Here is a 25,887-nt window from a genome sequence, read left to right as displayed (position 1 = left end):
GGAGAACAACTTCCGTCAATATGGCTGCTCGAAGCAGGCCCCGCGGCCAACTCAAGGAGGAGTTCGATGAGGAGCGGGTGATTTGGAACTCGATCAAATCTGATGGCCGAAGGGTTGACCAGCTCATGGTATGAGACATCTCAATCAATGCATCCTCAGCACTCTTGTTTGCAAGTTTTTGACTGTATTCACAACGCGCCATGTAACCCGCAAGCTACGCGACTCTCGAGAGTCCATTGGCTATGCTCGATCCAGCACCATGTATACCAAGCTCATGATCAACGATGAGGGACGGACGTGACAAAAGCCCAATGGCCTATGATAGCCTTGTGGACAGAATGGTTGCGAGGCGTGAAGCTCCAAAACCTTGCCGTTCATGCTTCCTTTTGCCACACCGCATCAAGCTACCTCATGCCGTCACCCTCTACTAACGTGTCGCAGAAAGAATCAGATCTTCTCCAGGAAAAGATCCTTGCTCTCCAAGCAGAGCAGGCGGCTCGTACAGGTGAGCTTAGAGAAGCTGGCGTGGCAGCACCAGCACTAACTTGAGCAGACCGTGGAGAGGAACGCTCAGCCCGTATTGACGATGATTTGGAGGACCTCTTACGAGACAACATCCGCAAGGTGGAAGAGGTCCAGGCTCTCCTCCAGCCTATCGAAGGTGGTAACGACGTTCATACACAAATGACTCTCCTTGCTGCTTTGCGCAATTCTGAAGAAGCTCAGCCATCTGCTTCACGATCTACTAGCGTTGGGCATGGGAAGTCTGGGCGCGACCGCCAGGGCAAGCGAAAGCTGACCGATAGCATCGATGACCGCGACAGTCTGACTGCAGATAGCCCCGGAGGCCCTAGCCCCAAAGTTATCATCAGCAGCCAGAAAGACCGACTGGTTGCCAAGTCTGGTGGCAGCAGGGCGGGGTCAGTCCCCATTGCGAGAGAGGGCAGCGTCAAGATGGAAGACGACAAGGATGACTCGGGTAAGGGTAAGATGGTTCTTCCTTCTTCCAAGCCCAAGCCCAAGATCAAATACAAGACCAAGCGTTGAGCTCCTTCGCTTTCGGCGTTCTTTCTAGACGACAGATGATACCCGCTTTGGCATCTTTCCTTTCGGCTTGTTCGAGGTTTGTAGTCGGATAGGCAAGCTCAAAATTTCACCTCGTCCCATCTCATACCTCTTTTCTGTGTGCTCATGCCACCATGTAACTTTCCCGTTTAGCATCCGCTACATAGCCGTCATCCCATCATACTCGATATCAACGGGGGCTGACAAATTCCAGAAGTTCGACCGCGCCTTACCCCGCAGACTGAGGTACTCTACCGCAATAACGCCAAAAACCGATCCTCCTCCTCGTCCATGTCTTTTGAGGGTGAAGGTATCCTCTGTCGCGTGACGTCAGTCATCGGCGAAGGCAAGCAGCGTCGATATGAAATTATAGATGCCGACCCAGATCCTCCAACCCCATCTGCGCCATATCGCGCCTCGGTCAATCATCTGATTCCAATTCCGCCCCAATCCTCTAACGCGACGCTGCCTGACCTTCCCAAGGGCAAGAATGTACTCGCTCTTTATCCAGGCACAACCACCTTTTATAAAGCGGAAGTTGTGGCTACATGGAGACAAGCTGATGGGAAAGTGAAGAAGGAAGATGGTGGGAGGGAAGGAGACACGGTTGAGAACCTGGTGAGGCTCAGGTTTGAGGGCGAGGACGAAGCGGATCGTGAGATGAGTGTCGAGAGGCGATATGTATTGCCAGATCGATGAGCATCTGTACAACCGTGCCATTTTTATACCAGATTCGCGCTAGCTACTCTGTAATTGGATAATATGCAATGGAGACTGGATACGTTGATTTAGAGCATGCGTGCATTTGGGTAGTCGACTGGTGTTGACAGAACTGGGTGGTAACCAGTTTTGCTCTTCGAGAAATCTACATACTAGCGTTCCTTTGGAAATGCCCTGTCTGATCATAACCTCTTCTTTCCTGGCCCTTCACTTCTCTCCTGTAGTTGTGGCTTTGACTCTATGGTAGCACATATACGTCTGTACACCGCCAAGCCACTAGCGCGTTTTTGTGCAAGACTTAGGTAGACCCTGTCCACCCCCAACGCGAAGCCGCAACACGAATGCTCGCTTTGACCCCGCAAGACACCCCGCATACATACCAGGCATTGGATTTTAGTGTCGCCTCAACTATCAGCCGCATTTACGCGCTCATTCTGAGGCGCGGTCTCCCAGTCCAATCAGACAAGTGGCTATCCGCAAGTCTACCGACGCCGTCGGCCTACGCCGCACGCCAACCCAAACCCAACCGGTATCTGCACAAGTCTGACCCCCTCCACACGAACACCTGACTTCGTCATGAACAACTATTCTTTCCTTGAGTCCTCCCAACAACAAGCCCAGCAGCAGCAACAACATAACCAATCGCGCCCACCACCCTCACCCTCACACTCGCAAGCTGGTAGCATAGCAGGATCGCAAGTGAACGGCGGCGGCCAAAACGGCATTCCAATGGTCAACGGGCTGCCAAGCGGTGGTCAGCAGACGGACATGAACCACCTCTGGGCTGTGGTACAGCAGTTGAGCCAGCTGTTGGAGGAGAACAAGGCGCAGACAAGAGGTATTGTAGAAGGGGTTGCTGCGATACAAGGAAGGGCTGCTTTGGAGGAGGGCGGAGAGGTTGGCGGTGGCTCCGCACCGAGGGGAAATGGTGTGAGTATGAGAGAAGTGAATGGAGAGATCAACGGTATGTTAGCTGCCATTTCACAGCAACCAAATCGCGATTCTAACATTCTTCGTAGCAGCGACCCAGACACATCTCCAAAACCAGCTCACATCAGCCCAATCGACCATCGCTTCTCTCACCGCAACCAACACATCCCTCTCCGCTCTCCTCACAGACTACGAGTCCGCCTTGGCTCTTTTACTTGACAAGCTGCGCCCATATGCTTATTCCCAAACATCGTCGATCCTCGCACTTCACAAGCATTATCAAACACTACTTGAGCAGGAGCGATCTACATCTATGAGTCTCAGGATCGAGCACGCAGAATGGCAAGCGGGACTTAGCCGCGTAGCGGAAAACGCAAGGAACGCACTACGAATGCAGGGAGAGGTGGAGGCAGGCTTGCGCGGACGCTGCAAAGAGCTTGGAGAAGAGAACCGTGTTCTCCGACGCATGGTGGGGTGGGAGGAAAGAGAAGATAGTGACGAAGAGGATGAGGATAGTGTATAGCGAAGCGACAATAGGGTGGATATTTGTGCCGTTGTTTCGCGAGTTTTGTGCATAGCGATGGCGTTTGGGACACTGTTGTCTTATATCCATGTTTCCAGGGTCTTTGGAATAAAGTGTAATGTAGGCTGTTGGGATACCATTACATTCTGGTATGAATATAAGTCATATTATGAGGATGTTCATTGTGATCCTCTAGAAGGAACAATCAAAGTGGGTTACCATGGTTTAGTCTCGAGGGAGTCTAATGTAGAGTGAAGCTATATATTTCGCAATGTCGAATACTTTACTTGTGCATGTTCAATTGAAATGGTTCATCATAAATAAGAATGCACACCACTATCGAGTCGTTGTGTAGTGAGGGAAAATTTGGGCAAGCCTTTTCCCACAAAGTTTGAGCTTCCCGCATCAACGTCATATTACGAACTTACCTTTTGAGTCCTCTAATCGAAGAGCTCTTGTTTAACCACCGCTCAAGCAATATTTGCACAAAAGAATGATTCATCTTTATGGACATGGATCATTTGGACAGTAGTATGAATGATAACTTTATCCAACATTACCACAATCTATGCAATCATCTTTCTACCTCTGAGCGCCCTTGTGGCAATGATTCCCATGACGGAGAGAAAGCAAACGCGCTTCTGTGATTCAAAGCACATGCCATTGTTTCTAGACTTCTACCAGTATGCGCCGAGTTACTCTTTCTGATTATTCGAAAATTTGAGCATAACTACGCGATCACTGAACTTACTTACTCCTATAACGTTTTATGTGTACGAAAGGTAGGTATTGAGAGATAATAGAGAAACCTGGATAAAGAAAGGGTTCTGATCTACTACAGATTATACCATCGGCCTCGCCTAAATGACTATACTAATCATATATCGGCAAGTGCTTGAGAGATAAGGCTAATACGTGAGGGGTGCCGAGAAGGTTAAAGTCCCTAGTGTGGTATCAGACTAAGTTGAGGAAATATAAAGATGTGTATAAAATTTGGGACCGTTTGGAGTATGCATGTGTCTGCACAGGGGGCATCTCAAATTAATTGCGCTTTTTATATGACTCAAAGGGATATGGTGTAGTGTCCAATCAACGATTCCATTGAGCATAGGGTATGTCCCAATCAAACAATGGCATATCAGCATACTTTTACTCGGAGCATACAGGGCTTGCTCTTGCTGTGAGTGCAAGGATTAAAAAAAGTTCAATAAGATTCTAGTCTTCACAAGCGCCAGAGTTCCTTCGTCTATTACAACGCTAGATGCCATTGGCCGGCCGAGTTCGGCCACCTTGACCGGAAAGTTAACTTTTACATGGCTTAAAAAAAGTTCGCCATCCCGCGCTCAATCTCCTTGGGCAAGGAGACGGAACCGAACAGGCGAACATGTTTCTACGCTCAGTGCGCACCTACCCACGGTCACTCCACACACTGACCCGCGCAAGTGCGGTCCGGACATCCACCTATTACGCACCAAACGAGGTCATCCGAACTCGGCAAAGCCCATGTCCTAAAATTTCTACAAAACAGTCACACTTTGGCAACAGACGCTCTCTAGCAAGCAGTGTTCCTCGCCTTCAACAACTCGACTCTGCAGAAAGGATTTCAACATCCAAAATGGCAGGCGACGACCACTACCTCACGCTTTCATGCCCTGACAAGGCAGGAATCGTTTACGCCGTGACGGGCCTACTGGCAAAGGAAAACCTCACGATTCTGGATCTGCAGCAATTCTCCGACCCAGACTCCAAGACCTTCTTCATGCGCGTGCACTTTGGCCATGCCTCGGACGTCTCCGCGCTGCAAGCCAGCATGGCGACGCTCGCCTCTGAAATGAGCATGACGTACCAAATCCGGCGCGTAGACGCCAAACCCAAAGTCCTCATCATGGTCTCGAAAATTGGGCACTGCCTCAACGACCTCTTGTTCCGCGTCAAGTCGGGCCAGCTCAAGGTCGACGTGCCGCTCATTGTGTCGAACCACGGCGAATTCGCAGAGTTGGCGAAGAACAACGGTATCGAGTTTCACCATCTGCCTGTTACAAAGGACACCAAAGAGCAGCAAGAGACGCAGATTCTTGATCTTATCAAGCAGCACAATATCGATCTTGTCGTGCTTGCGCGCTACATGCAAGTTCTGTCACCCCGTCTATGCACAGAGATGTCTGGCAAGATTATCAATATTCATCACTCGTTCTTGCCGTCGTTTAAGGGTGCAAAGCCCTACCACCAGGCTTACGAGCGTGGCGTCAAGATTATCGGGGCTACCGCGCATTTCGTCACGGCGGATCTGGACGAAGGACCTATTATCGAGCAGCGCGTTGCGAGGGTCGATCATGCATTGAGTCCCAAGCAGCTTGTCGAGGAGGGCAGCAACGTCGAGAGCCAGGTGCTTGCTGCAGCGGTGAAATGGTGGAGTGAGAAGCGTGTGTTTTTGAATGGACAGAAGACTGTTGTGTTCAATTAAAAGCATTCGTACACTAGGGCGGATTTGGGATGTTGAGAACAAAAAGTGTAAATACTACATACATACATAGGTTACAAAAAAGTTCAAGTCGGGCCCTTCTTTTTTTTCCCCTTTGTTTGCGGACTCGTTGCGAGAAAGAAGGCGCGGTTCAACGTCCCGAGCCCTTTTCGGTAGTATGCACAGAAATAAGTTTGTACCAACCAGACCCCCAAATGCAAAATTCCATACTACATCAACAATTCCAGTACCACGAAAAAATAAAACCCTGAAGACATTTTTAAATCACAAAAATAAATCCCCCCCTCTCGTATTTTATACTGTTTAACCCCTCCCCCCCCCTCTACCTACCCCGCCCCCTCCTCCTCACTATTTACCCATCTCTCTCCCAAAAAGCTCCCCTGTACTAGCCACTTACCTTACTTTACCCCAGACCACAAAACGGGCGGAATGCGGGACGATCCCCTCTTATCCTCGGCACTTTTTACTATTCCGCGATTTGTGCAGCCAACATCCAAAGCTAGGCTAGCCCCGATGCAGGCCGAGAATTGTGCCTCGAGACGAACACAAGCTGAGGGTACGAGGCTTGCGTGCATGCTCGTTACGACGGGGGAAATTGTGGGGGTGGGAGTGTGGGGGGAAGTATTGGGGATGTAGGTAAAGGAAGGAGAGATGGGGGGGTTAGATGGGGAGAGGGGGGGAAGGTATAAGTAGGAGGGGGGGATGAGGTGGTGTTGGTACATTGATTTATCGCATACATTTACACTCTATACATTTTGATCTTTAATCGGGGGGTTTTTTTTTCTCAATTAGAATTAAGTTGAGAGAAAGAAAACGAATTGCGTACATCAACATGGCATCTTCAAGTTCAACGGCCGAACCCGTTACAAAAGTGCAGTTGGAAGGTAAAGTCATTGCTATTACCGGTGCGAACAGAGGTAACTTTCCCCCATCATCCCCCCCCTTTCCCAAAAAACCCATACACCCCCTTATTAAAAAAAAACAACAACAATATTTTTTCAATAAAAAAAACTAAACAAAAAATCCACAGGCATCGGCCTCGGCATAGCACACAGCTGCCTCACCAACGGCGCCTCCGCAGTCTACTCCCTCGACATCGGCACCCCAGACACCGACTTCACCACGCTCGCCTCCAAATACCCCAACCAACTCTTCGCACTAGGAGCCGACGTCACAAACGAAGCCTCGATCCAGGCGGCCATCGACAAGGTGCTTGCAGAAGCGGGGGCGCTACACGGCATGGTATGTAATGCAGGGCGTACAAAGCACAAACCCGCACTGGAGTTTACAACGGAAGAGATTGACCAGCTGTGGGGGGTGAATTTGTATGGGAGTTTTTACTCTGCGAGGTGTGCGGCGAGGGCATTTATTAAGCAAGGGGTTAAGGGGAGTATTGTTTTTACGGCGAGTATGGCGTCGTATCGGCCGAATAAGGTAATGTTCTTCTTCCCTTTTCTATTTTCCCTTCTTCGTCTTCTTCTTCTTCTTCTTTGCGATGGAGAGAGAGAGGGAGAGGTTTAAACTGGTGGCTGACGGACTTCACAGCGTGTTCCCTCGGCACCGTACGGTGCGTCCAAGGCGGGCATCAGGAATATGACGCATACGCTTGCTATGGAGTGGGCGCAGTATAACATCAGAGTCAACTCTGTGTCGCCGGGTCTGGTCAAGACGGCGATGACGTACTGGGTTGAGCAGCAGCCGGATTGGGAGCAGCAGCTCAAGTACTATGGTGGTATGCCGCGGTTAGCGGCTGTGGAGGAGCTTGGAGGCGCCTATGTGTATTTGCTCAGCGATGCGGCGAGTTACACGACGAGTATTGATATCCCGGTCAATGGCGTTATTGGTATTTGTTAAGCTGGGCCGAGCAGAGAATCAGTGGCTGTTTGGGAAAGGCGACGAGAGAGCTAAGAGAAATGGATTAGAGTCTTGTTTGATTATATCAACAATTAGAGATGGCATACTAGTTACACATTTTCCCCTATCCACTTTCCATGCCTGAATATGCAACACGTTTCTTGTCGAGGCGGTTGAGACCAGCATAAGGCATGCCTTTGTAAATGGGCCCAACCTCAGATGCAACACCGAATGCACAATGACCAATGCTCTGAACTCCACCTCCACCTTGGTACTCCCCACTTGAATATGCAGGAGGATCACTGCCGTCAGCAAGCGCGCCGAATTGTAGCCTTGTGTTCATGAGCTCCATCGGAAAGGGATCATTTCCAAGACACGCGCCACGACTGATATTGTCCAAAGTCATGTTTCGCGTCGTGACGAGAATACGCGAGAATCCAGCTGAGAAAGTCGTGCCATCTTCCCAGATGGTAAACAGTCCAAAGAGAAGTATACATAACGTGACGAAAATGACGGGAATGTAGCACTTCCATAAACGCTCTGGCACGTAGACGAAAGAAGACTGGAGTCGCGATCGCTCGACTGTCAGCTTCTCTTCGTTAACGGCGAGCATTTCCGGCGCAGAGAACAGCGAGAGGACCATGTCGGAGTAGAAGGATTCAATCTCAGTCCCTAGATTTTTCTTGGGCTCTGCGTTCTTGTGCACCAGTCGTGTCTTGGTGACGTCGGAATAGACTTGAGAATAGTAGGGTCCCGGAAGAGGAGGTTCGAGATCGACGTGTCCGCGAAGGAATCCCCGGAACATGGAACCTAGAGCATGATAGGCGGCTGTTTTCTTGTAAAGACCCACATCATCGCGTGGGCTGATGTAGTTTGTTGCTGGCTCAGGGTCTCGCGTGTGGTTTGTTAGACCGTAGAGGCCACGAGTGAAATTTGTATCCACAATTGGAGTAAGATATTCTCGCTTCGCCATCGACTTGAAGAACGGCTCGGTGAAGTTCCACTTCACCGTGTACCTGGTCTCCATGTGCTCACATCGGATAATGTGAGAATCAAAGCGATGAGTCCAGTGCTTTGCAAGAGGGTCATCAGGAGAGAGTCTTTCCGTCGAATTGGTGGTGTAACCGATCCATAGTATGGGCTCCGACTTGAAAACACCCAAACCTTCAGGTGCTTCCCCAAGAGGCAGTCCACCAGGCCCTTTGCGGAACTCTTCAGCTTGTGGTCGTTTGTAGGCCCCAATATCCACCTCAGCAAAGTAGGCAGCGCGGCCTTGGGGGGCTATTCTGCTATGATTGAATGGTGCGTCCAATTCGCGAAGTCTGTTCTCATCATTGATCTCCTCGCATTGATAACCGGGTCCGTTAAATGTCTGTTCGTAGGTGCAGTTGTATTGTCCTCCACAAGCCTGTTGTCGAGCGCCTTGCCGGGTGTTTGGATGGTCCATGTTGCTGTATGCCAGCAAAACTCCGATCCGTACCAACTCTGCAGATGGCTGGTCATAGTAATCGAACCAACCCGGTGCCGTGCCAGCGATATCAGTGGTGTTGTAATACATTACAGATTTCTTGTTGCTTCCGTCAGCCATTTTAACCGGATAACGCCAGTTCTTAGTGGATTCCATGGAAAAATTGAGCGTCGGAACTACAATGTCGACGACCTCAAGGTCAAGGTAGGTGCCGAAGGTGAGGGCGCCAGGTGAGAAGATGATTGTTGCCAAGGGTATCAGCCAGATGATCCCAGCAACGAACACAAGAATAGGAGCGTTGGTAATGGCTTCCCAATTTGCAAAGAGAGAAGGATCTTCTGTTGCGCCGAAGAGCTGGTCGATGGAGAGCACCGTCAATGCCCGCTCTCGAAACGTCCTCCATAGTCGCTGTCGAAAGACCAGAACAACGCACCCTCCGAATGCGACCTTGGAGAGGTAGGCTAGCACACGGCCGTAGAGAACCAAGCGGAACTTTTTGTTTTCATCGGCTTCCTCCTTGTGATGCAGGGCAGTGTATAGAAGATGTTGGAAGAAGGCGAAAACAATTCCCATGAGAAAAGCAAAAACCATTAGTGCCGGAGGGCGCCAGTGTATACGCCATTGTGCTGATTGTGTAGCGCGATGAGCAATAAGCCTTTGTGTCATAGGATCCGTACTTGAAGCCCGAGAGAACACGCTAGGTCGCTTCCCATCTGCATCTAGAGCCGAATATGCAACATCCGGAGACTTTTGCGATCCTAGCGAGTGCATGTGGATGCCTAGGCCGGAATCGACATCTTCTTGGAATCTTGAGCGCCTGTCGCTCATATCGTAAAGGGACTCATCACTGTTTCTGGTGGGCAGCGAAGCATAATCTCCTGGTCTCGAGATGGTTATACCTGGCGTTGGGGGTGAATTTCCGTGTTCTGTGTGCGGGATGTCCATGTTGAGTGTCTGCAGTTGCTCTACATCACGAAGTACGCTGTGTGCTTCGCTGTATCCACGTAGAATGGTGTTGGGATTGATATTGAGAGGAGGGGGAGGTCTAGACGTCAATACGCGCCAGACAGGTCGCACAGCTGAGGCGCAGCTAGAGTCAGCTGGCGAGGGTTACACGTGTGTGAGGCTGAAGCCAACATGTCCCTATTGGACGTGCGCGCATTGAGGCTCCACCAAAAAAGGTCGAAAAGCCACAAGTCGTGTCGCTTGCATTGAGTTCGCAATCTTTTCTCGTGGGGGCCAAAATCCTCAGCCCTTTAGGTAGTAGCGCACCAATTGACCGTAAAGCCGTTGTCCCTTGAAACAGTATCGGGTAAGAAAGAAAGATGCAGGGTTCAAAGCGAGATTAAACGTATTTTTAGTTGCCGTAATATCACCGTGCATGTGCATTCCATCGTTGTTGCACATATCCTTCAAGCTCAGTAGACGAACATGACACGACCGCTTCAGACCTCGTAGAACCTCTTCGCCTCGTCCTCTGTAACAGGACTGACATAGCTCCTCTTGGAATCGATAAGTCCATACCGGTTGCCTCTGATTCTCCACCACATCTCCTTACGGTTACCGTTTAGCCTCCCACCTAAAATATCTTCTTTCAATTGCTTGATGAATGCGTTGTAGATCTCCGGCTCCTCAAGCTCAGTGAGCTCTTCACGCATGACACGAATAGCCTCAAGAGCCCGTTGGTATGCGTTGTCACCAACACTGTTGCTGATGAGCGAGCGGATTTCTTTTGCAATGCCATCGGCGGCGTCTTGGATAGCGTCCAAGTCGTCGGAAGCAGAGAGAGCTTGTTTGAATGAGGGAATCAGATTGTTAGATTCAATCTTGATGCGTTTGGGATTGCCTAAGAGTTGGTCGACATCCAAACCTGAAAGAGGCTTATCACGCTCGGTACGCTGGCGCTTCCCTCGGCCCTTGACCTTTGGTGGTACTTTCTTCAAGTCTGCCGCTTGCTTGACGGCATTAAGTTGCTTTTGTGCCGACGCAACAAGTTCTGCAGGTGGCATAGAGTATTTGGTAAGAATTTCCGGTGGATCAGGGATCGGCAGGCTGGGGTCGGAATGTGTCGCTCGCCATCGTATAACTTGGTTGATGCGGTGGACAAGAGGCGAGAATGTATCTTCTGGTTTAGCGTACTCGTCTTCGTTCCCATCTTCGTCACGGCCAAAGGTTGAAAGGTCCATGGCATCGACGTAGTCGCTCACTGCGTCGACGAGATTCTTAGTGGGCAGATCCTTGTGTTCCATTATAACTTTACCGCTGACTGTGAGTTTTCGATCCAACGGTGGGAATTTGTACCGCCTCATGTCTTCTTCAAAAGGAAGCTCTACGTCTACCAGAGCCTCCCACTCTGGCTCGATGCGCGGGACAAGCAGTAGCAAGACTGGGGGCTTTAGATCCTTTGCAACCAGCCTTGCGACTGCGTAACAATCAGCTTCGTAGAGCGCATGTATGAAGGATGACAAGCCCAATTGAGCAGGCTGGTTGGCCTTTTGTGGGACAATGAAGTTTGTCCGACTCAGAGGGAGAAAACGTTCGAAATCCTCAGCTCTGACAAAACCCACTAGCTCCATTGCTTGTTGTGTTTCCAGTTTGACAACGTTCATGTCGGACTCGGAAATGTGAACGGCCGTCCTGCCGTATTCGTAACCCCGCTCCAACTCGTCCATTTCTACATCCTTCTTGACACCGGGTTCGGTCTGACTTTCCACTTGATACACGCGCTGATTTCGCACTGCTGAGAGATCGGTTGCTGCTTGATCTTGATCAGTTCCAGCAGCTGAGGATTCAATAACCGGACCTGATAAGCCAGTGGTGTCTGTCCGTATGACGAACGAACTTGCTGTTGGTGGCTTTGCTATCATGGTACATGGATATCGTTCAACATCGATGGTAATTGTAGCATCGTACCTGGTAGGGTCGCCCAAAGTCAGCGATCCTCTGTAGCTGTGGACAGGCCGTGTCTCCTTGAGACGAGGTATGTGAAGTTGGTCAATGGCCGTGGCTAGGGTACCGAAGTTACCGTCACAATCTTCTATGAAACTCTTCAATATGTCTTCATTTTGAGCCTGGGTCTGGTTAGCCATGGCAGAATGAGATATGTTAACCAGCAGTACCTTCTGAGGGTCTTTCTTCTCTTCCTTGAAGCCAACGTCGGGGTCGTCAAAGTCAACGCCAAGCAGTGTGATCTCAAAGGGAGCCTCCGGGTCTTTGATCTTTGATGTTAGTTGCTCCAAATCGTCCGTGACCATTTCCCCACGACCATCAGTCACAATGACAATTCTGCGGTCGTATTTGAGAGGGTTTCCCTTGGCACCCCTGGTTGCGGTGTCAACCATGTGTATTGCTACCGCGAGGGCAGAGAGGACTGTCTGTGTTAATCAAGGGCATACCGAATAGCAGGCAAGACTTACGATCTCCATTGTTGGTTCTGCTAGGCTTAAGATGTTCTTGGAGATTGCGAATGTCTCCAAGGAGATATCTGTTGTATGTAAGAAATTGCAGGAATTCCTGTAAGGTGGAACAAAACCTACTGCTTTATTTTGGAGAAGACCCTAATATGGTCGTAGCCCTCATCCTCCTCTATGATACCAGCGAGATCCGTCTCGTCAGTGCGACAGCCAACAACGCTCATCAGCGCGCTTTTTCTGCCTGTTGCAACCTAGCAAGTTGTCAATCACAGCTCTCTGGATCATGTGATGATATTTGGACAATGCTAGTGGCGTGCGTGTCTAACGCACTAAATCGCCGAATGAACGTCGGCTTACAGTGGTAGTGATTTTGTCCCAGACATATTCCAAGGCCCAATCAAGATCAGTCTGGTCGCGGCCATTTCTCTTTTTGCCCATGGAACGACCGAGGTCCAGGATGTAGACGGTTGCTTCTTTGGCCGCCATGGCTTGGTGTTGATTGTTCCTTGCACGCGCCTCGCGTATGTATGGTAGTAGTACACTGTGCTTTTGAAGCACACTGTGACAAGGCTAGATGCTTGGAACTGAAGCACAGGAGCTCCAAATGGCAAATTCTGTGCTGGCAATTTATAGCAAATTGGACAAGGAAGAAACAGCGTCCTAGACGTGTTTGCTGGGGCCATGCGAGATGGTGCAGCCTGTTGGATTAGGCAAACACACGCGTGGCGCAGCCGAGTGTGGGCTAGCGCAAACACGACGTCATGTGACGCAGTTGTCTGGCAATGCTCTATTCCGCATGTACGTACATATCATTTTTACATGTCATGTATTCACGAGAATGCCCATCACCCGAACGAATATACTAGATTGACCTCCCGGTGGGAGTTGTATCGAGTTTGCAAGTTCAATACTAGGAAGCTACAAAGGCGTGTCACCTACACTTGAATAGGCGCCTTAGCATCCGCGTGGGCCACAGCAAAGGGCATTACCACATGGCAGGCACCATTCTTTTCCGCGAACCTACCTTATCGGCACCGAATTTTGCCATGTACCATTCCTTGGTACCTACTGCCGTCACACCAAGATTGGTAGCGACGAATATGGTTCCGCAGGCCACAGTCCAATTGATCAAGCTGCCCTCTGGGGCTGCTATGGGTGATAGTAATGCATATATTACTACCTCGCAAGTGTAGTGCGGACAGAGGAGATTGGGAAACATGGGGTGAGACGGGAGCTGGTAGCCTTTACTCTCTGTGCGCAGGCGGTAGAGGTAGGCGTGGTAGGAGTGCTGCAGCATTTGGGCTGTGATGACTCCTGGCACAAGAAGTGCATTTGCAGATGCGCTACCAGGTGTCTCGACCCAGATGGCGGCGTTGATGGTGATGTAGAAGAGAAGGCCGAGAAGCCAGTGGGCAACGGACATTGTGCTCTTGCTGGCTGAGGTGTAGACATGTGACTCGAGCACGCGCCGCAGACCCTGAAGCAGCAGGAGCGCCCAAACCACCTGTTGCTGCCTATGCGCATGCCACACGTGCATCTGCCATGCCCACAGGAGCGAGCAGGCGACCGAGGTGACGTAGAAGTGGATGAAGAAGTGATGGGGGACTTGCAGCGAGGCAGCAAAGTCGAGAGCGCGACTGAGTGCCGAGGGCTCCTGGTTCTCCTGGGCGGGCGGTGTAGTGGCACGGGGACCATAGGCTAGAAATCGGGTGCGTAGTGCAGGAACGGCCTGTATGACGAGGATCTAGTAAGCAGCAGCGGTTAGTGGTCGGCGCAGGCGGAGCTGAAGTGGTGGTGTCGCGATACAAGAAGTGAGGCAGTGAGGTAGAAGGCACGCAGCAAAGCGGGCAGCAGAGTGGGCGGAAGCGGAGCCATGGCTGCTGGAGGCGTGAGGGCGTGAGGGCGAGAGGGGAGCGTGTCTGTTGGGAGGGAGGGGGAGGGGGAGGGGGAAAGGGGACGGTGACGGCAGCATGATGGGATGGCGGCCGGGCTGATCTTGGCGCAGCCGCGGGCCAACGGTGGCAGTGGTTGTAGCCGCAAGTGGCTGACGGCGTGGGTGTTCAGTGGCATATTGAGTTATTATTATTATTATTGTGACTGTGGCCAGGCGGCGAGGGCGGCGGCGATCACTGTGGTATTGTTAGTTAGTTAGCGGGTGTTAGCTGTGCAGGCACAGATGGTATTATGGGGAGGTAGGCCGGCACAGCAACGCTGCCACTGCCCATGGCCCATGGGACTGGCTGGGACAGCGCATGGCGGCGCATGGCATGGCTACGTAGTAGCATGTCTGTACAGGCGACGTCCAGTCCAGTCCCCTCCGGAACCCACGTCGTCGCCCTCATCTGGCCATGGTCGTCGCCCACGAGCGAGCCAAAGCTGTAACCCGCACCGTGCGCTAGGTGTCGCAGGTAACGATAGCCTTTGCGCGCTCACCACCCGCCGCCTGCGTGGCCATGTCGCCGCGCGTGCGTGCTGCGTGCGCCCTTTGCATCCCTCTGCCCTCTGCCCATGCCACCGCAAAACAAAACAAAAAAAGGCTGCCCCATGGTCGACGGCATGCACTCATACATAGGCGCTCGCAGTCACCGTCGGCCGCCGTCGTTGCAGCAGCAGTTCCAGCTCCACGCGCAGCCGCGCAGCCAGCAGCATCCGCTCCAGCAGTAGCCGCACCCCCGGCGCAGGCGAGAGTGCAGGGTTGTGTTCAGGAGAGACGGGGCCCGCCTAGGATCCAAGCAAATGGCGCTCGCCGGTGAGTGGTGCAGCGCCGCCTGGCTACTCGCAAGCCTCGACTGTCTCTTCTCCGGCCTCTCGCTCAACCTCCACTGCTGCTGCTGCTGTTCCTCTCTCCACTCCACCCTGCGCGACACCCCCCCATCACGCCCTCAGCGCCCACTGCCTCTCCCCGGTGTCGCTGCCGCCTGCACGCCCATTGTCCCCCCCTCCCTCCGAGCTGGGCAGTTGAGCGCCGTGTTCCTGCCGTCTGCGCTCCCTCCCTCCCTTCCCTTGCTCTGCCGAGCCAGTATGAGGCAGGAACTGCAAGTGTCCTGTCCTTTATCGTGATGACCAGTAATGCCGATACTCTCGTAAATACGCCCTCTGCCCCCGTTGGCATCCTCCACGACCGTCCTCGCAGCTCCTCTCCACGCCAGCCCCACAAGCCCTCTGCTGCTGCTCTTCATTCATCCTGGAAGCCAGACCACGCCGAGCTGCCGCCTGCCAACCACGACGCCCACGACGACCAGGATGCAGAGCCCGAGTCCGAGGCCGAGACGGTCGTCCTGTCGCGCGACGAAAACCCTGCTGCTGACTCCAAGCTGATCAAGACGGAACGCGTCGACGATGACGACGATGACGATCACAGCAACAGCGACGCGACACGTCTGCGCTCCATCAAAGAAGAGCCGCGCCTGCACTCGCCCCAGCCAAACGGCCGCCAACGCACCACCAACCACGTCAAAATCAACGGCGCAAAGAGCCCGGCCCCTTCATCTCCAAACACGCGCACAAAGGACACCAGCCCCAACCATGTCGCCAAATCGCGTGGCCGCAGTGCCTCGACGGTTGACAACCGCAAGCGCAAGCTACGCGATGACTCGTTTCCCTTTGAGCCTCCGCGCCAGAAAGCCAAGACCGACACGCCAGGCTTTGGCCGCCCACACAAACGCTCCCAATCCACCCAATCCACTGCCACGGGCATTGCCGGTCGCAAGCGCCGCGAAGTCACCAATCTCGCTCTGTCCAACGAGGAGCATTGGTCAGGATCCAGCTCAGATCACTCAACCTCGCCCCAGCCATTGTCTGCACCCCATCTGCAGCAGCATGTCCGAGTAAAGCGCTCCACACATCGCGCTTTGACCTCGCCTGCGCGTACCATGCCCCATCGAAAAATTGATCGCTTTGGTGCCACTCGTCTTGCTCGAGAAAGTGAAAAGGGCGACTTGGACGCGGTCAAAGAAGCGTACGAGGAGGCGCCAGACGAGCTCGACCAGCCTGATTATGCTGGAATCACTCCATTGCAAAAAGCCTCGCTACATGGTTGGGCGCCCGTTGTCCGTTATCTGATAAGCAAAGGCTGTCGTACCGACTGTGAGAGCCATGACCGCGATACGCCGCTCATCGATGCAGTCGAAAACTCGCATCTAGACGTAGTCAAGCTTTTGCTCAACCAGGGCCAGGTCAATCCCCACCATTCGAACAAAAAAGGACAACGCGCCATTGATGTTCTTGATCCCGAAGACGAGGACGCGCCCGAGATTGAAAAAGAACTGAGAGAAGCAATGAGACAACGAGTGGATACTTCTACCAACGACCAAGAACGCACGCAGAAACAGGCCAAAACTGCTTCTCGCCTCTTGTACAACGAATTCAATGTCGAAACCCTTATCGAAAAGGCTGGAGACGGAGATATCCTAGCTGTGGGAGAACTCATAAACAGCAACATCAAGCCAAACATCACCTGCGGAGTTGCGGCAGCCAGAGGCGGACATTACGACATCCTTAGTATTCTCTTGGCTAGCGGCTTGAAGGCCGATCCCGACCCATCCAAGCACCCAGAGACGCCCATGACAGTTGCCATTGGGCGTGGATACCTGAAGATCATACAGTTACTTCTTGAACAAGACAACTTCAACCCTACGCGGAGGAACAAAGACAACAAGACGTACTATGAAATTTCAGAAGAACGACATGGACCGAAGTGGGAAGAAGAGAGGGATATGCTGAAACGTGCTTGCGAGGAGTACCAGAAAAATCATCGAAGTCCACGAAGAACCAAAAAAGAAGCACCGATCCCTGCGGCCAATCGCGTCAAGAGAAAGTCATCCCCACGACGGGAACGCTCCTCTTCGCCTCAAGCGGAGCCGAAACGTGCCACAAAATCAAATACTGTCTCCTCTGCGCCTCAAAAGTCACGACGGTTAATGTCCGGAAAGGAAAAGGCTTCTCGAGAGGGTCAGAGGAGGAAACGTGTTGTAGAAGACGACTCATCTGAAGAGGAGAGCGAAGAAGATGTACGGCCGCCTACACGCAAAGTCAAGCGGCGGTCCTACAGCGAAGGCGAAGGCGAAGAGGCAAAACCGGTCAGGAAAGCTCTGAAAGCACGGTCAGACGACAATGAATCCAAACGGCCGGTTCATGCACGTTCAGACGAAAGTGATGAAGATCATGGCGCAAAACCTCCAGTCAAAGCAGTCGTGAAGCCATCCAAACCGATCAGCGCAAAACCAACCCCGGAAGTAGATTCGCCCGACGAACGCAAGATTGTCAAGAACAAAATCAAATACAAGACCGTGGAGGAAAAGATAAGAAAACGAAGGCTGTCGGATGCATCGGCCGATGACACTAGTGTGAAGAGGACTCCTACTGTATCCGCCAAGTCGACACCGGCTCCACCTGAAAGGGTAGCTACACCTGAGGTGGAACGTCTAAGGCGTCAGGAAGAGCAACAAGCACAGGCAGAAGCGAAACGGAAAGCAGCCCAGGCAGCGGCCGAGGCTGAGGCCGAAGCCAAAAACAAGGAAGCAGAAGAGGCTGCCCGCAAGGTTGCAGAAGCAGAAGAAGCAAAGAAGAAAGCAGAGGCCGAAGCTGAAGCTGAAGCCCGGCGTCAAGCAGAGCAAGCGGAGGCTGCCCGTATCAAAAAAGAGGAGGAGACGCAACGGCAAGCGGCAGAAGAGGCCAAGCGTCAGAAGGAACTGTTGGAACGCCAAAATCGTATTTCAAAACTTCCTCGAGCCCTACGGCGAGCCTGCGAACTAGGTACCAATCGACCACTCCACTTTTCAGGCGAAGAGCTCGGCGTCTCAGCTGTCTTCCTACCACTCTTCTACGCAAGCGCTCAAGATCTCAGGGATCCACAGGCTTTGCCCGGCAAGACCTACGTCTGCTCGTTCCAAGTAGTTGGCATCCTTGGACTCCCCGAACTCGATTTAGCCCACCTCGATGCTCCTTACTCAAATTGGACCCGAATTCCTGTCAATCGTACACAACGAGATGCAATCCTGCGCCAATACGACGTTGCACTTCTAGCTCAAGATTTTCGATTTCCCATGGAAGGTGCTCCAGACTTTGACTACGCGAAGATTCAAGAGAGTATCAAGGAGGCTAGGAACCAATTTGCAGCAATGGAAGGTTTATATTGGGTTGAGGAATCATTACTGTATGCCGAGGTGGACAAGGTGGAAACCCTCCGCCCGTTGCTGAACGACATGCGTGCTGAGTGCAAGAGACGACGAATCCATCTGGCTGACATCAACGACGAGCTGCCGGATAAGAAGCACAAGCCCCGCAAGAGCTTCATGGACATTGTGCTCTCCCAAAATGGTGTCAACAACACTGTTCGCACCACTATTGTCAACGGCAATGGCTGAAGTAACGAAAGCATTCAGGTTCACTAGTCACAATTAGCTCGAACGAGTCAAGCAGTAGCACGCATTGCCGCACCAGCGGAGGGGGCCGACAGCAGGGTTTGGGGGAGTGTCTAATTGAGGTTTGGAATGAGTCCAGGGGGACATAATACGTAGAAGTCGGCCGCGGAATTGCATTTTGCAACCTTGCTTGTTCACACCCATGGGCTATGTACTTGGCATGGACGCCAATCATCATCAGCATTTTGTTGGAAGGCCACGGCGTTACGATAATTTCCATCTAAAAAAGTAACGATTCCGGCCGGTACCGTCCCCCCAGTAGGGTTATTTTTGCTCTAATGCATGCGACCCAGAAAAATAGGGCGGATGGATTGAAGGCGGAGGAGGGCAGGTTCTCAAGTGAAATAAGCATGAAAAGCCAAGAACAGCAACTTTGTCAAAACTCAATGCATGATGGGAAATTAGGAAATTTTTTCGTGTTTGACCTTTTGTGGTTCTCGTCCAGAAAGTGATTTCGCATGGGGATTATTTTAGGGATTATCCTTGTCTATGCTTTTTTGACGAGCACACTTTCCCCCCCCCCCACTTTTAAAGCGGATCCACAATTTCCATCCCCCCCTCCGAACCTGCCCCGCAATTCGGAGCTCGGAGCTTGCATATCTGCCCTTTAACCTTTTCGTATCAGTCTAACTGAGGCGTGACTTGTTGTATTACAGTTGGGAAACGACGTCTTACCTCACTCACTAGATTCAAGTAGTACTAGATCTTCGTCGAATCCCAACCAAACATCCTCTTTACCTACGAACCCTTTTCCCTCCCGCCACATACACACATACACATACACATATCCCCCCCAACCCTACCGAACCAACAATGGCCCCCAAAAACAAAGGCAAAGGCAAAGACGACTCCAAAGCCGAAACTTCAAAAGGCAGTAGCAGCAGCAAACTCAAACCAGCAACTAGCATCAATGTCCGCCATATCCTGTGCGAAAAACACTCCAAGAAGGAAGAGGCGCTTGAGAAGATACGGAATGGAGCGAAATTCGATGATGTGGCGAGGGAAATGAGTGAGGATAAGGCTAGGCAAGGTATTTTTTTCCCTCTCCCTTCCCTTCTCTTGTCCCATCTTTTTTTCTTCACTCGATTGTTTCTTCACGTGTCATGATTTTGAGTTTCTTATTCTTATTGCGACACAGGTGGTAGTCTAGGCTGGAAAGTACGAGGCAGTCTGATGCAGGATTTTGAAAAGGTGGCGTATGAGCTTGAGCCGAGTACGACGGGGAGTCCGAAGATTGGGGAGGTTAAGACGAGTGAGGGGTATCATATTATTATGGTTGAGGGGAGGAAGTGAGGCATTGGGGGAGAGAGAGATGTGTGTATGAAGAGAGAGATTTGTATGAGGGGAAAGTATGGAGTGATTGATACCCTGGTATAAGAATGCTAGTTGAGAGGGATTTGTGTAAGAGTTGTCATGGTTGGTACATGTTAAAATGTGCTGATGAGGGGATCGTTCTATTTCTATGGGTCAAGTAGGACTCCGTACGCCTTTGCTTGCGGTACATCGTCTGTCTACCAAGGTGCCCCTGAGAGGCACTCTTCCACTCCATATCTATCTTGTCGACACACAAAACCTACGTGTCTCAATATGCCCGTATAGCTGGGTTAGATGCCGACCTAACAGAAGTAAGGAGAAAGATCAAAGCTGGCGCGGGCTTGCCCCTGTCCTCCCCTTCTATTGTGTCCAATGCACGGATATGGAGCCTAGTATGTACATGATCCGCCCCATAGAGTAACTGGATATCGTATAGAACTGAACGCCACGAACGCCAATGCTCGAATATGTCAATTGTCCGGAACTATGCGCAGTCCTCACAGCGTCGCTGCTGCCTCGACGGCTCCCGTAAGCTTGAACGTTTTTGGGCTTGAAATGGTCACCTCGACGGGATACTTCCATTCCATAAACTTGGCCCATCCTATTTCCATAGTCAGCATCATGCCAAGCTACTCTTTGTTCCTTTATGCTGAAGATGACGTACCCCAGTACGCAGCTTTCCTGCCAAAGTATTTCCCCAGATACGGCACCATGACCATTGTCAGCAGCAGTTCCAGTTGCTGCAGCGATTCTTTCCATTCCCGATCCGCATCTGACATGTATTCTTCCTCGTCGACTGAGGAACTCGAAGAGGAAGAGGGCAGGGAATCAACCTCGTCGACCGAGGAGTGCTCGACGAAGCTCTCGCTATTGCTCATCGACATGGCGGGTTCGGTAACGGATGACCAGCAAACAAAAGCGGTGGATACGTAACTCGGAAATGCGGATTACCACCAGAACATGGGACAATTGTGAAATCGCGATCGTGCAATGCGACGAGTACCTGTCGGGCTACGTCGGCGCGTTTGGTGATGTGACGCCGCAACCAATGAGCGGAGGTGGGGCTTGGGCGGTTCTCATCACGTGACGCAAATCTTGGCTCGCAGTTCGACTCACACATGTGTGTTGCGGCGAAGTTCAAGGCCGTTGTTGCCCACGTCTGCTCAACGCCACCACCAACAATCACCCGCAAACAGCGATCATATCCGATTTTTCCTACGAGAATTATTACTGCAACACCGACGGAAAACTCTCTATACAACCGCAATCATGGCTGATACTGTACGTCATTTGACCCCACGCTGGGCTGTTCGAAATGGGGAAGTGGGCATTGGGAGAAGAGCCGGATGCAAGACCGCAGGTGACCTTGCAGTCCTAGGCATATTGGAGTGATCTGCAGTAATATTCCAACGGAACTGTTACTGTGATCGCTTTGTATAGGCTTGCATCCGGCTTTGTTTTTTCTTTCCTCTGTTACGACAGGCGATGCTACACTTCCCGCACATGGATGGCAGCTCAATGCGATCTTCGTCAAAAAGCTTATGCTAACATGACTCCCAACGCAGGCTGAGGTCCCCGAACGTAAGACACGTAAGTCTGTTCAATTTTCTGAAGGCACCACGATCGTCGACAGCAACGGCGAAGTCACCGAGTCTCTGGAGGTGAACGGCGGCAAGGAATCTGCCGAGGGTCACTCCTCTGGTGGCGGTGAGATTGCTTGTGTGTAGGCAACAAAAAACATAAACTGACGGGTAGGGCAGCGGGCGATGACAAGGAGGTCGAAGAGGTCACCGACATGTTCGCTGACCTCGCTAAGAAGGTATGCATACACGCATGTCTTGATGTGTGGCGAGCTGCTGACACAAGTACAGAAGAAGAAGAAGTCGACCAAGAAGAAGGAAGGCGAGGAGGATGACGGCGCAGAGGGCGATTTCGCTGCGCTGAAGAAAAAGAAGAAGTCTAGCAAAAAGAAGGTCGAGGATGATTTCGAGGCTAAGCTCGCCGCTGCTGGTGGAGAGAAGGCTGAGGGCGAAGAGGAGGCTGCCGCCGCCGAACCAGAAGTGCAAGAAGGCGACATGATGAAGGGCACTGGCATTTGGCAACACGACCAGACGACTCCCATCAGCTACAACCTCCTCCTCAACCGCTTCTTCACACTCCTCCACGCTCAACACCCCGATCTCGCCAGCTCAGGCACAAAGAGCTATAAGATCCCGCCCCCACAGTGTATGCGTGAAGGAAACAAGAAGACCGTTTTCGCCAACCTTGCCGAGATTTGTAAGCGTATGAAACGTTCCGACGAGCACGTTGCGCAGTTCCTGTTTGCCGAATTGGGTACGAGCGGTTCATTTGCCGACCAGAAGCGTCTGGTCATCAAGGGCCGTTTCCAGCAAAAGCAGTTGGAGAACGTGCTTAGGCGATACATTGTCGAATACGTTACCTGCAAGACTTGCCGCTCGCCCGATACGGACCTGTCCAAGGGTGAGAACCGTCTCAACTTCGTTACTTGCAACAGCTGCGGATCAAGGCGTTCGGTCCAAGCTATCAAGACTGGTTTCTCTGCACAGATCGGAAAGAGGCGGAGAATGGTGGCTTAGATTGTTCATTCTTGTTATGCGGGGTTTACGATGTTCAATGTTATTGCATGGCTCGGCTGGCTGGGCTTTTCGGTAAGCGGGCGCGCTTTTGGACGGCTGCTTTAATGAGGGCCTTTCAGCGATATGAGGATGCTGTGTAACATTCATTCCATGGATAGTTTTGCGTACATGTGGAATCAAAAGGGATTCGGAATGATGAATGATAAGTGGAAGGATATTCAGTGCCAGTGTGGGTATGTTTCCTGAGTGATGCAGAGTATTGATACATCCTCGACTGGACTTCACTTGCTTAGGATACCTGGAAATGATTCTTACACTCTGTATGCCTATTTTCATCCTGCTACTACCCCTGACAAGACGGTTCTACATTGTCGGTATAGGTGTTTAAGCGGCACTTTTGCTACACATGATAGAGCAGGGAATGTACTCTTTGTCGGGCCCATGACACTTGTCATTCTGTCAGTCAAAGTTAAAGTTGCATAGTTTTTCCAAGCTCGCAATGTGTCACCAGGGAGTCTAGGCTCAACGCCATGCCTTGAGCTTGGGTCTTGGAACACCCAAGGCCAAACTCGCCCTTCACCCGTGCCGCCTACATCACACAACATATTGAGGGTTGGCCTTTACACAGGGCGCACGGCTGTGCCTATAAGGCGTCGGTGTCTTTCATGCTTGCCTATCTTTTTCACTGTGAGATGGCTTTTGAGATCTGCTGGTGAGCCAACAAAGACGAGACCGAGTACGTAACCTGTAGTAATACTTGTGTTCTATAAGAAAAGCAAATCCGGCTAGACTCGAGTCTTAGTGAAATTATCTACGGTTAGCGTGTATCCTATGAGAACAGTAGTACTCTGTAGATATTCATCAGCTGTTCAAGGGGCCAAACTGGGACCAGTACCCAGTCAGCTATTCCCTCAAGACAGCTTGGCTTAGGTGACGTTGTTGCATAGCGTATGGCCCCCACGACGACATTGGCATGCAAAGACAGGGGGAGGGCCTACAAGGCATTCATGTCAAGTCCGGCGGCACAGAGAGAATTGGCAGAAACATGGGTTTTGATTTGTCCGTCCTGTAATATGCTTGTGCACCCCCGACCTAACTACCCAGACGACTGCAGGCGCCTCCGTCCCGTTCCTGGTGGACCGCACATGCAAAGACATACCAGGTTTGTGCAGCGTCGTCGCAGCAAAAATGGCAACTTGTGCATGAACTACGATGTGCACTTGTGCTGCTCACCCGTCGCACATGGTGGGCGCGTGCTACCCAGAGAGCCCAAGGCGAATGCGGGGCGCTGATTCGGCGGTTACAAGTCCACACCCCACTAACCAGCAGGCTGCGCGCCCGAGGCTGAGCAGCTTGACCAAGAAGACAGGAATGGGGCGCGCGGTTAAAACGCCTGTCTATACTGCTTGTGGCTGCTGATATCTCCGTAGACGAATCTGAATCTCCCTGCTCTTTCCTTCCTTTCTCTCTCCCAATTCTGCCTTGAGCTTGTGATACCCTTCTAGCATTGCCTTTTGAGCTACCTCACTGCTAAGGCAACCCCCGAATCAGCAATGTCAGGACACCAGCCGACTCCGCCACCGGGTGGGAACTATTACCCTCGTGAGTTGCATGCTGTAAACACTATGAGGTAGCAACTGACATTGGCCAGCTCCTCCCGGTATTTCTCTCCCATTCAAGCTCGGATTCGAGTAAACCTTCTTCTATAGAAACCCTTCTGACGTATTTCAGACCAGCAACACCAACAACAGTACTTCGCGCCCCCTCCCGGCGGCCAATCCTACCCACCACCGCCTTCTTCTCCCCCCGCGCACCAGCAACAACACTATCCACCTCCTCCAGCCGTAGGCACCACCACACAGCATCACTACGCACCGCCGCCTGAGAAACAACAATATGCGCCGCCGCCCGAACAGCAGCATTACCCACCTCCGGGCCAGGCGCAATCGCCCCCACCGCAAGCGCAACCACAGCAATACCAACAGCAGCCCATGAGCCCAGGCTTCGGTGGATTCCCCGCTGGAAGCCCAAGCGCAAGCCCATACCCGCCTGAGAAGCAAGGACACCCAGGCATGGGACAACCGCAGATGAGCCAACAGAGTATACCACAGCAACCGCAGTTTGTAGGCGCAGGCGCAAATGCAACACCTACAACAGTAGCCGCAGATGACGTCGGCACATTCAATGGAGGAAGTTTCCGCGTGAGCCACAGGGATACCAACACGATTCTCACTATACAACTGGCAATGGGATGTCCATTTACCGCGAAACCCGGTGAGTTTTACATCAAGCATACCTCTTCTTTGCTCTCATTGTCGTAGAGGAGGAGAACAGAGAAATCTGAAATCACAAGAGGACAATTGCTAATTCCAAATCTTTCCATGACCAGGCGCCATGATCGCAATGTCACCCACCATGACACTAAAAGGCAACGTCAAGTTCTCACTCAAGAAAGCCCTAATTGGCGGCGATATGGCAAAATCCACATATACCGGCCCCGGAGAATTGCTCCTGGCTCCTCCTGCCATCGGCGATATTACCATCATCAAGCTTGGTGGGAATGATACGTGGAGTGTGGGACGTGACGCTTTTCTCGCATGCACGCAGGGTATCGTGACGGAGTACAAGAGCCAGGGTATAGGCAAAGCCATGTTCAGCGGCGAAGGGTTCTTCGTGTACAAGATTAGTGGTACGGGAATTCTGTGGTGTACGAGTTTTGGTGCGATTATCAGGAAAGATGTAAGTTCTTTTTCCTTTTTCTTTCCCCCTTCTCACACATCTTTCTCTTGCGCCTTTTTCCACGGAGGAATTATACTGATATGTGTGACTAGCTTGCTGCCAACGAGAAGTATATCATCGATAACGGTCACCTTGTAGCGTGGAACTGCAAGTACGTACTTGAGCGCGTGACTAGCGGTGGTATCGTGAGTAATTTGGCGTCGGGCGAGGGTCTGGTGTGCAAGTTTACGGGACCAGGTACCGTGTTTATGCAGACGAGGAATGCGACGGCGTTTGCGCAGTTTATGGCGTCTCATGCTGCGGCGTAGTGTTGGAAGAGAGAGAGAGATGGATTAGGTGGGATGGTGGGGTGCAAGTTGA

The 25,887-nt window shown here is 51.7% G+C and overlaps 13 protein-coding genes across 13 annotated transcripts; 9 read left to right on the top strand and 4 right to left on the bottom strand.

Annotated features, from left to right (window-relative positions):
* Window positions 1-20: 20 nt before the first annotated feature.
* Window positions 21-1,764, top strand: COCCADRAFT_3238 (uncharacterized protein; the record flags this gene model as incomplete). Its single annotated transcript, XM_007711909.1, has 4 exons — window positions 21-128; window positions 442-505; window positions 554-985; window positions 1,280-1,764. The coding sequence occupies 4 exons, from the start codon at window positions 21-23 to the stop codon at window positions 1,762-1,764; spliced, it is 1,089 nt and encodes a 362-aa protein (XP_007710099.1).
* Window positions 1,765-2,361: 597 nt separating this feature from the next.
* Window positions 2,362-3,238, top strand: COCCADRAFT_90557 (uncharacterized protein; the record flags this gene model as incomplete). The annotated part of the gene is made up of 2 exons (XM_007711959.1): window positions 2,362-2,749; window positions 2,805-3,238. 2 exons carry the CDS (start codon window positions 2,362-2,364, stop codon window positions 3,236-3,238), a joined length of 822 nt encoding a protein of 273 aa, XP_007710149.1.
* A 1,615-nt stretch (window positions 3,239-4,853) lies between these two features.
* Window positions 4,854-5,702, top strand: COCCADRAFT_3236 (uncharacterized protein; the record flags this gene model as incomplete). The annotated part of the gene is made up of 1 exon (XM_007711908.1): window positions 4,854-5,702. The coding sequence occupies one exon, from the start codon at window positions 4,854-4,856 to the stop codon at window positions 5,700-5,702; it is 849 nt and encodes a 282-aa protein (XP_007710098.1).
* Window positions 5,703-6,552: 850 nt separating this feature from the next.
* On the top strand, window positions 6,553-7,574 carry COCCADRAFT_90582 (uncharacterized protein; the record flags this gene model as incomplete). Its single annotated transcript, XM_007711958.1, has 3 exons — window positions 6,553-6,637; window positions 6,751-7,154; window positions 7,266-7,574. 3 exons carry the CDS (start codon window positions 6,553-6,555, stop codon window positions 7,572-7,574), a joined length of 798 nt encoding a protein of 265 aa, XP_007710148.1.
* A 124-nt stretch (window positions 7,575-7,698) lies between these two features.
* Window positions 7,699-9,633, bottom strand: COCCADRAFT_90495 (uncharacterized protein; the record flags this gene model as incomplete). The annotated part of the gene is made up of 1 exon (XM_007711957.1): window positions 7,699-9,633. One exon carries the CDS (start codon window positions 9,631-9,633, stop codon window positions 7,699-7,701), a length of 1,935 nt encoding a protein of 644 aa, XP_007710147.1.
* Window positions 9,634-10,487: 854 nt separating this feature from the next.
* On the bottom strand, window positions 10,488-12,941 carry COCCADRAFT_3233 (uncharacterized protein; the record flags this gene model as incomplete). Its single annotated transcript, XM_007711907.1, has 5 exons — window positions 10,488-12,113; window positions 12,162-12,412; window positions 12,459-12,526; window positions 12,579-12,706; window positions 12,813-12,941. The coding sequence occupies 5 exons, from the start codon at window positions 12,939-12,941 to the stop codon at window positions 10,488-10,490; spliced, it is 2,202 nt and encodes a 733-aa protein (XP_007710097.1).
* A 336-nt stretch (window positions 12,942-13,277) lies between these two features.
* Window positions 13,278-14,330, bottom strand: COCCADRAFT_3232 (uncharacterized protein; the record flags this gene model as incomplete). Its single annotated transcript, XM_007711906.1, has 3 exons — window positions 13,278-13,373; window positions 13,480-14,199; window positions 14,262-14,330. 3 exons carry the CDS (start codon window positions 14,328-14,330, stop codon window positions 13,278-13,280), a joined length of 885 nt encoding a protein of 294 aa, XP_007710096.1.
* A 1,184-nt stretch (window positions 14,331-15,514) lies between these two features.
* On the top strand, window positions 15,515-18,820 carry COCCADRAFT_90581 (uncharacterized protein; the record flags this gene model as incomplete). The annotated part of the gene is made up of 1 exon (XM_007711956.1): window positions 15,515-18,820. The coding sequence occupies one exon, from the start codon at window positions 15,515-15,517 to the stop codon at window positions 18,818-18,820; it is 3,306 nt and encodes a 1,101-aa protein (XP_007710146.1).
* A 515-nt stretch (window positions 18,821-19,335) lies between these two features.
* On the top strand, window positions 19,336-19,488 carry COCCADRAFT_90589 (uncharacterized protein; the record flags this gene model as incomplete). The annotated part of the gene is made up of 1 exon (XM_007711955.1): window positions 19,336-19,488. One exon carries the CDS (start codon window positions 19,336-19,338, stop codon window positions 19,486-19,488), a length of 153 nt encoding a protein of 50 aa, XP_007710145.1.
* A 202-nt stretch (window positions 19,489-19,690) lies between these two features.
* COCCADRAFT_3230 (uncharacterized protein) lies at window positions 19,691-20,170 on the top strand (the record flags this gene model as incomplete). Its single annotated transcript, XM_007711905.1, has 2 exons — window positions 19,691-19,907; window positions 20,016-20,170. 2 exons carry the CDS (start codon window positions 19,691-19,693, stop codon window positions 20,168-20,170), a joined length of 372 nt encoding a protein of 123 aa, XP_007710095.1.
* A 518-nt stretch (window positions 20,171-20,688) lies between these two features.
* COCCADRAFT_90473 (uncharacterized protein) lies at window positions 20,689-21,075 on the bottom strand (the record flags this gene model as incomplete). Its single annotated transcript, XM_007711954.1, has 2 exons — window positions 20,689-20,792; window positions 20,856-21,075. 2 exons carry the CDS (start codon window positions 21,073-21,075, stop codon window positions 20,689-20,691), a joined length of 324 nt encoding a protein of 107 aa, XP_007710144.1.
* Window positions 21,076-21,460: 385 nt separating this feature from the next.
* On the top strand, window positions 21,461-22,788 carry COCCADRAFT_3228 (uncharacterized protein; the record flags this gene model as incomplete). Its single annotated transcript, XM_007711904.1, has 4 exons — window positions 21,461-21,472; window positions 21,757-21,898; window positions 21,952-22,010; window positions 22,063-22,788. 4 exons carry the CDS (start codon window positions 21,461-21,463, stop codon window positions 22,786-22,788), a joined length of 939 nt encoding a protein of 312 aa, XP_007710094.1.
* A 2,087-nt stretch (window positions 22,789-24,875) lies between these two features.
* Window positions 24,876-25,835, top strand: COCCADRAFT_90561 (uncharacterized protein; the record flags this gene model as incomplete). The annotated part of the gene is made up of 3 exons (XM_007711953.1): window positions 24,876-25,062; window positions 25,178-25,527; window positions 25,620-25,835. 3 exons carry the CDS (start codon window positions 24,876-24,878, stop codon window positions 25,833-25,835), a joined length of 753 nt encoding a protein of 250 aa, XP_007710143.1.
* Between the last annotated feature and the right edge of the window lie 52 nt (window positions 25,836-25,887).

This window comes from Bipolaris zeicola (assembly GCF_000523435.1).
Source record: "Bipolaris zeicola 26-R-13 unplaced genomic scaffold scaffold_36, whole genome shotgun sequence".
NCBI lineage: Eukaryota > Fungi > Ascomycota > Dothideomycetes > Pleosporales > Pleosporaceae > Bipolaris > Bipolaris zeicola.
The sequence above is the reverse complement of the archived record's forward strand: the minus strand, read 5'-3'. Positions and strand labels throughout refer to the sequence as shown.